Source organism: Tripterygium wilfordii, chromosome 2, assembly GCF_013401445.1.
Source record: "Tripterygium wilfordii isolate XIE 37 chromosome 2, ASM1340144v1, whole genome shotgun sequence".
Lineage (NCBI taxonomy): Eukaryota > Viridiplantae > Streptophyta > Magnoliopsida > Celastrales > Celastraceae > Tripterygium > Tripterygium wilfordii.
In genome coordinates, this window is record NC_052233.1 from 10,354,329 (window position 1) to 10,366,883 (window position 12,555).

Genomic DNA, 12,555 nt, shown 5'->3' on the forward strand with positions numbered 1-12,555 from the left:
AGATATTTGCAAGAGAGAGAGAGAGCGAGAGGCCGTACGTGTGTATCTGCTACATTTGACACGTGAGGAGCTTTGACTCACGGGTGGCACACGTGGGATTCACCTTCCTTAGCGATGTACAAAAGAGAAAGTTGTAATTAATATTATGCAAAATCAATAGTCAAAAAAAACTCATGAAACGGTGAGTAGATGAAATGATGAGGAATTTAATGGAAGTAGAAAAAAAAAAAAAACAAATGTTGGGGAAAAATAAGGGAGGTTAGCTATGCTCGTGTGAATATGAAGTGTTGATAGAGTGAGAGTGCATTGTATGCATCCCTTGTGTCATATCTCACATGATCCCACTCCCCATCTACCATTTAATTAAAACCACTTCATCACCTATACATAGTAAGCTCATCAATGGCTGTCTTCTTCTTTTTTAAAAAAAATTAATTAAATAATTTGTTTTCAATTGGGTAGGTTCCAATTTGGGGCAACAATCGTTTTCATGCATTAGTATTTACTACTTGCAAGAAAGTGATCCAGTGACAAGTGTGAGGCATGCTGTCCCGAATTTAAGGAGTAGTACTCCATGGTTATTGACTATGGTGTCCATGTGAAAAACTTATATCTGATCTTAGTTAGGTGTGAGCCACCGACGTGATTTATATGTAAAGATCAAATCTCTCCCAATCAAAATGACTTTTTTAAGGACAAGATCGTGCAGGCTTATTTAAAGCGGACACAATACCTCTTTGAATTGGATTTTTATGATGCTCTCACGAGTATCCTATTTGTAATAGTATTAGTTTACCGTAAGTGATTTAATCCGAAATATTCTCTACTCTCGGTCATTTTAATTGTCAATTTGGTACGAAATCTTTCCCTAACTTTTTTTAAAAATATTTTCTTAATTTCAAGTCTTGAATATTATTGTCAATGGATTATCGCAACTAACACATTATTATTTGTGCTCCTTAAATGTTTCGATGTGTACGTGGCCGTTAATATAAACCACCGAAAAAAAGGAACTTAACAAGTTATAGTTGGAAACAAGTGTTGTGTTGGGGGTTGGTAATATATATATATATATATATATATATATATATATATATATATATATATATATATATATATTACCAAACCCCGTCACCCCCACCTACCGTTGCACCATTTTGAACGTTGTTTGTTGGGGTCTACATTTCATGTGTGTGTCTGTAGTTAGGACGAGGGAGGAAATAATAATACTGGCTAGTCAAGCTCTTTGTTTAAGCTATTCATATTTATTGTCAAGACTGAAATCCACATTGGTGTGGCATAACCTAATCGATTGATTTTCAAGGAGTTAACTACCAATGACTACGGCTCGTGAAGAACATATTTGTGCAGGTCCGTGGCTTAGATTGGATGATCAACGGACAATATCTTCAATGTGTTTGAGCTGAGAATTTCAACATGGTAATAATGTATCAGTCTAGTTGGATGAGCCTATTCATGTTAACTTGTTGAGTCTGACATAACCCAATCGAGTAATTTATAAATAAAATCCAACTCCTCTCGCATTGAAAACACATTTTCATGGACCTAAGTACCAATGGCGACGGTCCATGAAAAACAAATCTACGCTGGCCCGTGACTCATAACGAACAATATCTTCAATGTGTTTGGGATAAGAAATTCAACATTACTTAACTTTTTATTATTATTTTTCTTATGAAAGAGGATGATACCTTCAATATTCATAAATCCTAAACTCTCATTCATAAGAACAATAAAAAGAAGAGAACTAAGAAGCCAAACATATATACTTAATTAATGTCCTTATAATAATTTGCCTGAAAGGGACCCGGATGACACTCATGTATGTGGTATTCATTAAGATCTCGAGTTCGAACCTCCCCATCCACTTCCCTAGTATTAAGATAAGCTATTCAAAATCCAAGATACTTTGTCATAACTTCCAAACAGGACAAGATTATAAGAAAAGTACTTACAGCATACCTTGTTCTGGGCCATGAGAGACATTATTTCCTCTAAAAACTGACAAATAGCCCTAAAATGAGATAAAATCCCAATCTTTAGTACAAAACTGAAGAAACCATATTGACCTTATTATTTTTTAAAAATATTGAGCTTCCATGAGCGAGCCTGTAAATGTGGTCTGTCTCAAATGGGGTGGCAGGGGTCTGCTGTAGTAAAAACTACAGCAGACCCCGTTGTAGGTGATTTGGATCACAAATTTTTTTTATTTTATTTTGAAAAAATTATAAATGTGTAGTTTATGATCTAACAAACCCAACGATATATTTTTTGTTCGAAACAAAAATCAAATTCATCTTGATCCAGACATCGAATGTTTTGAGTTTATATCCGACGGTCTAAAATTGTAAAGCATTTTTCATGTAGCATATGATTTTTGTTTTGAACAAAAAATATATCATTGGATTCCTTAGACCATAAACTACACATCTATAATTTTTTCAAAATAAAATAAAATTTTTTTTGTCTCAAATTATTATTACAGTGAGATCTGTTGTAATTTTATTACAGCCGAGCCCCAGCACCCCTCAAATGGAGGTTGAGTAGAACATAAATATTTGTATTCAATGATCCTGTCCGCCGCCCAAAAAGCGACCTGCAGAGAGATGAGGAATGATATCAACCCAGATGGACCAACCAACCACGTTGAAAACTGATTGACTGTGACTTCTTGTGTTCATACGTTAATTCCTCTGTTTCCAACAAAATTATTTCCCCGTAATTCATTTTTCCTTTTTGTGTGCATATTGTTAATGGGTGCCCGGGACATGTTGTAATAAAATTACAATAAGTCCCACTGTAATACATTTTATAGGTAGTAAAAAATTTTATTTTTATTTTTAAAAATCATAAATATGTAGTATTTTTCATAACGAATCCAACGGTATATTTTTTGTTTGAAACAAAAATCAAATTCATCGTGATCAAAACATTGAATATTTTTGAATTTATATCCGATGGTCTAGAATTGTCGTGTCTTTTTCATGTTGAATTTGATTTTTACTTCTAACAAAAAATATATCGTTGTGTTCGTTGCGATGAACACTACTTATTTATGATTTTTAAAAATAAAAATAAAAATTTTTAATGTCAAAAAAGCATATTACAGTGGGGCCTGCTGTAATTTTATTACAGCAGACCCCGGGCTTCCTATTGTTAATGGATTATAATTTTAAAAAAAAATAGCCCACAAAGTACGACTTATCAAGGAACAATGCATTCTTTGTGGCGTGTGCAAAGTGATATGGCGGAATTTGGATGATTTGGTCATAACCTAACTGATTGTCTATCCGGATTTGGGGTGTATAATTTCTTTGCATAATACTTGATGTTAGGAGTTTGAACCAACCAGTTGGAATATTTTCTTGTGAAATCTTATTTTCATGGGGTTGTCCCACTTCCAATCCCTTCCAGCACGAGTTTCGACTTAGTCAACTATCTGAATGATATGTTAGACTGGGTGAGGATAGGGCCATTGGCCGCATGAGTGTATAGGGTTTAATTAATTCAACATCACAAGTTGGTAGCAAGGTTTGTGTTATTAGATAATTAGATTTGGTGAAAGGGTTCTCTTTTCTTAGTTTTAATGTTAGTTTAATGGATAAGAGTGGACAACAATGTTTACCGTTGAAACTAATAACATTATTGAAATTGACATATTTTTTTTTTAAATTAGATTCCGATAAATCATAAATATTTATAGTCAAAAGGGTTGATTTATTTATCTTGTCTCATCCCGAGATTTGTGGCCAAAGTTTCGCACTTGTTCGTTGTCATGATGAAAGTATTTTTCTTGTTAAATCTCCAAACTGATTTGAGTTTTGACCGATTTGATTCAAAGCAACAAGTTTCTTGTTAATACTAATCTTCAAATGGGACTGGACGTTTGGACTTATTTTACTTTTGGACTGTTTGGTTGGGTTTGAAGCTTTGAAATTGACCTCAATTTAATGGGCTGAGCTCAAGTAGTCAAATTGAGCCCAAGATGCCAAGATGCAGAAACGGTTATGGAAGTGTTATTCCGGCGGCCTGTCCATAAAGCGCCTATGGGGCCTTGTCGAGTCCAAAGACTTTGAAATGGATCAGCCCATACTGTCATCGGTAATGGGCCTCATGCCTCAACACTATTCCAGTCGTCTCTTTGGAGTTTCAATATCGATATAGAAATCTCGGTTTTTTATTTTTGACGAGGACGCCATTCAAGACCAAGATTCTACTACGAATCTGATCGGCAGAGGTCGAGCGCCGCTCTGATCAGAAACAAGTAATAGCAGCCAATGTAGAACACACAGTAACCATTGATTGTGGATTTTTTTTGTTCTGGGTTAATTCGATAAATGACATTCGCTGTTTTCAAGGTTGCCAATATTTGACAATAATTGAATGTTTGGATTTTGGTTGTGCGGGTGTTAGATGTGGACTAATCGTGTATTCCAAATGCTCTAAAACGTGACAAATATACAAATCTTTTATGCTATAAAACGTCAAAAGTATGGTGCTGCTCTCTCCCAACCAAAATCGGATAATTTAAACCCAAATAGTTTGTGGTTGATTATAAATTGGAAGGTATGGTTGTAGAGAACTGTGTGCGCGCTGGCTGGTAGTAATAGAATTTGCCAATTTGGGGAGGTGGGTCTCCGTCGATGAGAAGAAGGCTTCAACTTGACTCTTCACTGTCTCTCAGTCAGACACCAACGCAAACACAAGCCCTGCAACTTCTACCCTGCCCCAACTCCCCTCTTTCAGGTATGGCTTCAACAAATCTTCATTCTTTCTGTTTTGTTTACGTTTTATTGAATCTCAGATTCTATTTTGTTCATCTTCTCGTCACTCAAATTATTGTTAGCAACCAACCAAGCTAATGATTTCGCATTTGGGTTATCGATTTTATTCTTGAATGTTTTTGATTGTGCGGTGAATCGGACCACGTTATGTAGAAGATAAGCTGTTTGTGATAATGTTCCACTCTGTGTTGAAGCTCACACAACAAGAAATGTTCTTTGTTTGTTTTGAAGTTTTTTTTAATGGGATTTCGTTATGTGTTTTAGATGTCAAGCTGAAGGATTTAACTTTGCATGTCTAATAATTTGGGTCATGTCCCGAATCATGTTTGAGGACATGTACGATTGCGTAATGTGTTTAGACGGGCTTGATACGAGATTACCTGGTCATGATATGTGGACGACCAATAATTCTGTAGATTTGCGTTTGTGGGATCTCTGGGACCTAATTTGGTTACTTCAAGGAGTTATTGACATTTTTTTTTTCTTTAACAAAATTAACAATTGATGCTGGTTTAAACAATGGAATCACTGCGTGCAGATTGTTAGAATGTCTGCTTCTTTAGTCAGAACTCTTGGAATATCAACGGATTCGATGGCAATAAAGCCACCTTTGCATCGTAACTATGATACGAAGAGTTTCATCAAGCTAGCTTTTGCCATAGATTCAGGAAATCAAGGTTCAATTTAATTTGTTTCTCTTCCTCAGTCTATTCTAATCTTATCAATTGTTTCAGTGGTTTGATATCTTCTTTATCTAATTTTGATTTTGAGACTAGGCTTAAATTATGTTTAGACAGATCTTTGTAATTCTCTGTATATGCTAACAGGAAGGATCCTATAGCAGGTCCTGATATTCCTTGATAATTACCATATACAGGCAATCATAGAAAGGCTCCTACAAACAGGCGGATTGTTAGGATGTCTGCATCTGTAACCAGAAATCCTGAAATATCAATCAATTCAATGGCAATAAAGCCTCCTTCTCATCCCACCTATGATATGAAGGGTGTCATCAAGCTAGCTCTTGCTGAAGATTCAGGCGATCGAGGTTCAATTTATTGACCATCTTTTGTTTCTCTTCCCTGTTCACTGCATCGACTGCTTTCAATCCTTCAAATGTCATAATATTCAATAAAACTGGTTTTACGATGGAGTTGAAAATCTGTTTAGACCGTTATTAATGATTTTGCATATTTGTTACATTAAAGGTTACAACAAACAGGCTTGGATGTGATAGTTACTAATTTACTCTCATTTGAACATATGGCCAATGATATAAGTTATATTGCAGGAGATGTGACATGTATGGCCACCATTCCGTCTGAAATGGAAGTGGAAGCCCATTTCTTGGCCAAGGAGGATGGTATCATAGCTGGGATTGCACTTGCAGAGATGGTATTTCATGAGGTTGATCCTTCTCTGAAGGTATGAAGGCTTTGTTTTCTATTTGTCTCGGGCTGGTACAGTTTGGGGTTACGGAGGGAAATTATTTATCTCCCTCACTTGCACACTTTTTAATTTTGGAGATGTTTCAATGACAGGTGGAGTGGTCTCGAAAAGATGGTGATTACGTTCATAAAGGGCTGCAGTTTGGAAAAGTGTCTGGTACACCAATGGGAGAGAGAAGAAGATAATGAATCTTCATTGTAGTATTTGAAGCATCAATTGAGATGTTATCGTACTTTTGTTTCTTTTTGCAGGACGAGCACACAACGTAGTCGTAGCTGAAAGGGTTGCGCTAAACTTTATGCAGCGGATGAGTGGAATAGCGACTCTGACTAAGGTCTTTCAAAAATCCTTGAATTTTGCAATCAAGCACATAATTATCATAATTAACAACTACTATTTTTTGTTTTAGCAAATATTAAATGCCACATTATACGTTAAAGCACATAATGGGTGGTCAGCATTGGATGGTATATGATCTTATGTTGCTATGTGGATATTCATTGGTTGGGGAAGCACGGGAACTAGAACTTGGAGAAGTTTAAGCTCTACCTTTCGACGTCGATGTTTAGTTGGGAAAGAAAAAGAATTGTGCTTCTATTGTTTGTGATTTTTTCCCTTTTGAACAGAGCGACAAAAAATTTATTTGATATCTCTGTCAATCTTCTATCTAGTTTCTATGGAAAGTTGCGGGAACCTCCTACTTTATTAAGGATGGTATGGTCCATTGAAGAGGCTGATAATCCTTCACTATCTGTATGTGTTGGGGTGGACAAACATTATTGATGCATAATAATATTTGGTTAGAGGGTCTATCTCTGAACATGATGTACAAAAATTTGAGTTTTCCAATCAATATGGTCATAGAACCGTAATGCATCATATAGATTGTGTAAGTGATGACACTAGCAGCACATCCTCACTGGTCTGCCAAATTACTAAATGTGCAATAGAGCTTTTTAAAATGCCCATGTGTCCTGCAGGCAATGGCAGATGCTGCATACCCTTCATGCATTTTGGAGACGAGAAAAACTGCTCCAGGTTTACGACTAGTGGATAAATGGGCGGTATGGATCAGTTCCTTGATTTTCTCCTCTTTCCCCCCTTGTCCTTGCGTTCTTGATTTCTTCCTCTCTCTCTCTGATATTTCCTTGTCTGGTTGACATGTTGAATTATCTTGTTATAGGTAATGATTGGTGGTGGACGCAATCATAGAATGGGCTTATTTGATATGGTGATGATAAAAGATAATCACATATCAATAGCTGGAGGTATTATAAATGCCATCAGAGCTGTTGACCAGTATCTAGAGCAAAACAATCTTCAAATGGAGGTTGAGGTATGCTTCTTAAAAAATTGAGAGGGTTTACGAATAAACTACTTAATAATCAGAGGTTAATTAATCTGCAAAACGTAATCCCAAACACCCCCCCCCCCCCAGGCCCCAGGTGGGTGTGTGTGTGTGCATGCTCTGTACAAGCTGCTATTTGTCCTTCTCATAAATATATTTCCACTCTCTCAATAGGTTGAGACCAGGACTCTTGAGGAGGTAAAGGAGGTATTGAGCTATACATCTCTAATGAAATCGTCATTGACCCGGATAATGTTGGATAATATGGTTGTACCTCTGCCAAATGGGGATGTCGATGTGTCTATGCTTAAGGAAGCTGTGGAATTGATCAATGGGAGATTTGAGACCGAGGTACTTCCGATGTCTGTTGTATATTTATCTTCTTGTTCAATACCTTGTGTTTGTCTTCAGAAATCAGTACTCAGAGAAGCATTACTACTGTTGTCTGTTAAAATTTCTCTGTGCTGAAGCAGATAAGAACCTTTGTTCATATTATTTTTATCTAACCCTGTCCTGTCTGTTTAGTATTGATCTTGCACATCTTATTTGATAATCTTATAATTTCTGAGGCCCATCTCTTTTAAGTGCATTTTAACTGAATTCTCATTGTGTCTGTTAACTTTTCATTTTGAGGCATCCCAGTGCAATCTTTGGTATTAACAGATATTCTGAATGTTATATTGACTTTACCTGGAATATATACCTGATGCTTTCATTTTATTTGGTACTTCTTAATAAACAAAATTTGTGATATCTTTATTCATTCTGGCAGGCATCGGGCAATGTTACTCTAGAAACAGTACACAATATCGGACAAACAGGGGTGACCTACATTTCTAGGTAAAAATGCAACTTTCTTTTCAGAGTTTCTAATGTGTCAAGGCTATTCAGCCTGTTCCATCTAGACCTCCTATTCTCTTTATGATAGCACGACCTTTGGTAAAAAGAGCATATCAAAGACAAAATTCCTTAAAATTTCAGCCTATCCATTTCATGAAATAGACAAGCAACCATGCATTGGATATCAGTAATCTTTTTGCGTCGTAGCATTTCCTATGTGCATTACAATTTCACTTTGAAAGCGTATAAATCACTTCTTAGAGAAGTGGTATATGGTTTCTGATTTAGATATAACCACACGAGTATTATATTCCCCTCTTTGCGAATAAATGATGTAGAATGTACAGCCCAAACCAATGAGCTGTTTAACATCTGCCACTAAAGTAACTGTTTGCATCTCACGGAATCACTTGCCTCTTGACATTGATATGGTGAAACGGCTGCAGGGTTGCAAGAAAGTAGTGATCAACATTTCTTATCTTGCTTTTGCGGTCTCTCATCACATGGATGAGCCATAAAATTAGATTTTAGACATTTAAATGAGCTTTCCATAGACATGTCTGGGTTACATAAACATTTTATATTTCACATTAGTGTTTCTCTGGAAACATCATAAGATTGTGGAAGAAAAGTTGAGCTTTTCTTATCGATTTTTGCAGTGGTGCACTGACTCATTCTGTAAAAGCCCTCGACATCTCCCTCAAAATCGATACGGAGCTGGCCCTTGAAGTTGGACGGCGTACAAAGCGGGCATGATTTTGTTCAGACTACAATTTATTTCTTTCTTTGATGACTTTGTTAAGTGTTCATGAATCATGACTCGGAAAATAAGGTAATAAAAATAAGGGGAACTAGTCACCACCTTCTGTATTTCTATCAGAAGGGTGGTGGTGTGGTTTTAGCAGAAAAGTCTCTCGTTGGTTATTCTTCTTTTGCTGATAATACATAATTATGTATCTCGACAGCCTGACATAAGGATAAGGTGGCATGGATGTGTACTAGGTAGTTGTTGAGACTTTAATTAAATTACCGTAAAGTTTGATAAAGTTTGTGTTTCTCTAATGTTTAAAGGGGGTGTATGTGACTGGTTCTTATTTGTATTTTCTTCCCCACTTTTTCCTTGTATCAACAGTAGCAGCCTGCCTTGAAAATGCATCTGAATGTGAAGTCCACCTACTTTGGTGTCCACTCCCCCCCCCTAACAAATCAATATTCCTATTTCTTTTTTCTTTTGGTAACCCAGGAATAATCCAATTCAACATACTCTTTGAATAATTGAGCGGGCGTAAATCTCGGGTGGTCAGGACAGTTTGTATCATGTTGACGATAGATAAGATTGAGACGAAATCCATGAAGATGGGGGACTAAGAAGTGGGACAAGCCCATGGAACCATGATTTGACAAAGAAGTATCCTAGTTGGTTGATTTGAACTCTCGATCTTGGACAATGTACACCAAGATCTCAGACATTGTACACCCTAAAATCGGAGAGAGAACCGACTAAACTATCGTCAAGTGGTTCAATATTCTTTCCCTCTCCATATCATAAAGGCTAATCTCTAGAATTCTTGTGTTTGTATTGACGATGAAGCACTTAATGACCAATGCTTGAAATTCTTTGTAGTATACTCTCCATGTTTTTTCATGGGTACGTAGTGAATAACAAATAAAAGGAATCTCGACTGGAAAAGCTGCTGGTCATGTTTCAAAACTTCCAATTTATAACCTAATAGTCAACCATGAAGAATCAACAGAATACAATATGAATCATGAATATTACTTGTGCACTGTTTGTATACAAATATGATACAACGTTGTTTCCACATTTATGGAGAACTGGTGGGTTGGAATATGACGTACGTACCTCATACATCTTGTGAAACATCAAATTGAAATGACAACTTGGAATGACAAAAGTGGGTGAAGAGATAAGGCTGTACAGGAGCTATAATCGAACCGCCTATCACCGCCCTCTATCTATAAGCTTTGATGGGGAAGTGCGTATATACATATGTAGTATAGTAGTTGGTCCATTGATGGAAAAAAAAAGATCAAAGCACGTGAAAAGTACATAGGTAGCCAATAATCTAAACAATTTTACTAATTTTTTAAAAATGGATCAATATATATATATATATATATATAAAATTATACCTCTGCATGAGTCTAAATGAGAAATTCGTTTGGGGCATTCTCTGAGCATGAGGCGTTGCATCGGAACCTAAATGCAACGATAAATGATTAAGGATTGACATTGGCATACTTCAATTAATATTTAATAGCGACGCACTGCATTGGATTAGTTTAATAAAGACAAGTTAGGGCATCCCGCAAGCGGTGTGCACTTGAAAATAACACAATATCAATATGCAATTCTTCACATGAAAATCTATGATCGTCCAGCATGTTAATCTTTTTGGGTTGAAGCCACACTTTTTTTTTTATAACATCGGAATCCACAGCAACTATTGTTGAATATGCACAATAACCTTCAAACCACAAGTGTCAAAATACGCACATGATAATTTCATGTACGGAGGAGTCGGTAAGGATTTGAACTTACAACTCCAAGAGAGGACTCCCCTATAATGAATTAGGTTAGGAGTTGATACCAAATTTCAATTCCAACTTAATTATCTTTAACGAATTCATCCCATCTCATCATACATGACTGATAGTTATAGCTCTGAATTTTTGAAAATGGAATCTTGAGAAGAAAAAAATTAATTAAAAACGTCATCCTTAACCAGGCATGACAGACAAGTCCATAATCCCTCCTGTGATTAGTCAAATATCATCCCAAAACCGGTATTAACAAGCGTGAAATCGCATGCACTATATAACATCAACTCAATATAGGAGGTTATGCACTCACCAATTACACAATAATACACACTCAAATCACTAATTAAAGTGGTAAAGATTGATGATCAGGGTTTCGAATCCCCCTTGTTTCAAATGAAAAAGAAAAAGACACAATAATACACTTCTCTAATGGAACGTAAAATACCAAAAACCATATTAAGACAGGAATGTCTAATTCAACAATTCTGTGTCAAGGTCAAATTATCTTCTAAAAGTGGACAATGATACCATAGCAACATCGATCATAGCCTTCCTAAGCATAATTTTGTGCTCTCATAACAAAACAAACTCATCAATCGATCAACTTCTTAGCAATATTCATGCCATGCGTTGACCATTGGAAATGTTAAGATACTGTAGGGATATTTTTGGGATCTCAAGAAATGGATGATATATATATATTCAATGTGGGGCGGGGCCCTTTGTAGCCCTAGTTTGACGATCAATGTTCAATAAAAGCATACGAGGACATGGAGAGAGAGGTCATGGAATCTCCGAATACCATCCAAACCAAAAGTAATCCACCAAAATAACACCTCCTCCACATGGAGATGAGTCATGAACGTTGAAACATGATCATGATGATGAAGACCATTAGTTTTATGTAGGGGCGGCTCAATTGTATTGTTATTATTATGCCCTTTTTAGTGGACTATTCGGATGTAACCTTTTTTTTTTTTATATCAATAGCACGTCTTACAGATTTCAGTATTTCTTGTCTCAATTATCCCAAAAGATGAGATGGACTATGCACATAATTTCATATCAATCATGTGTGACATCTGGAGACTACTATTTCACATGGATCATGTATGTTTATCTCAACATTTAGGATAATTGACAAAAAAAAAATTGGGATTCTTAACATTTTCGTTTTTATATATACCAATTTGGTCACACCATAAATTTGGGTTCATTGAAAATTATTGTATTTGTTTTGTATGAGAGGAAAGGCCAACTAGATGAAGTGTATTAATTAATTGAAAAAAAAAGCCACATCTTTCGGCACCCCCTTTTGCAGATGTGGTATTGTCACCAACCCATATTTTGCCAAACTAATGCTACCAAACCCAATTCTATACAAGGGAGGGGACATCCCATCTTACACTATTTCTATTTGTTTAGGCAGTTGATGACCAGTACTATCAAGGCAATGTTGGAGATTAATCAAAAGCCTCCATTTTTATACCTAGCTGATAGGACAAGTCCACGCTATAAATTTTCTCTCGAAGAGCATATTTGGGAATT

The 12,555-nt window shown here is 36.1% G+C and overlaps 1 protein-coding gene across 2 annotated transcripts; it reads left to right on the top strand.

The window, feature by feature from the left end:
* Positions 1-4,440: 4,440 nt before the first annotated feature.
* LOC120004576 (nicotinate-nucleotide pyrophosphorylase [carboxylating], chloroplastic) lies at positions 4,441-9,536 on the top strand. 2 transcript variants are annotated; one of them, XM_038853945.1, is made up of 11 exons: positions 4,455-4,767; positions 5,344-5,482; positions 5,683-5,853; positions 6,097-6,230; positions 6,347-6,410; positions 6,506-6,588; positions 7,235-7,318; positions 7,438-7,590; positions 7,777-7,953; positions 8,375-8,442; positions 9,102-9,536. In XM_038853945.1, the coding sequence occupies exons 2-11, from the start codon at positions 5,353-5,355 to the stop codon at positions 9,196-9,198; spliced, it is 1,161 nt and encodes a 386-aa protein (XP_038709873.1). In that variant the 5' UTR covers positions 4,455-4,767; positions 5,344-5,352; the 3' UTR covers positions 9,199-9,536. The 2 variants fall into 2 exon arrangements, with proteins under 2 accessions (XP_038709880.1, XP_038709873.1); XM_038853952.1 differs by lacking the exon at positions 5,344-5,482 and having other exon boundaries at positions 4,441-4,767.
* Positions 9,537-12,555: the final 3,019 nt, after the last annotated feature.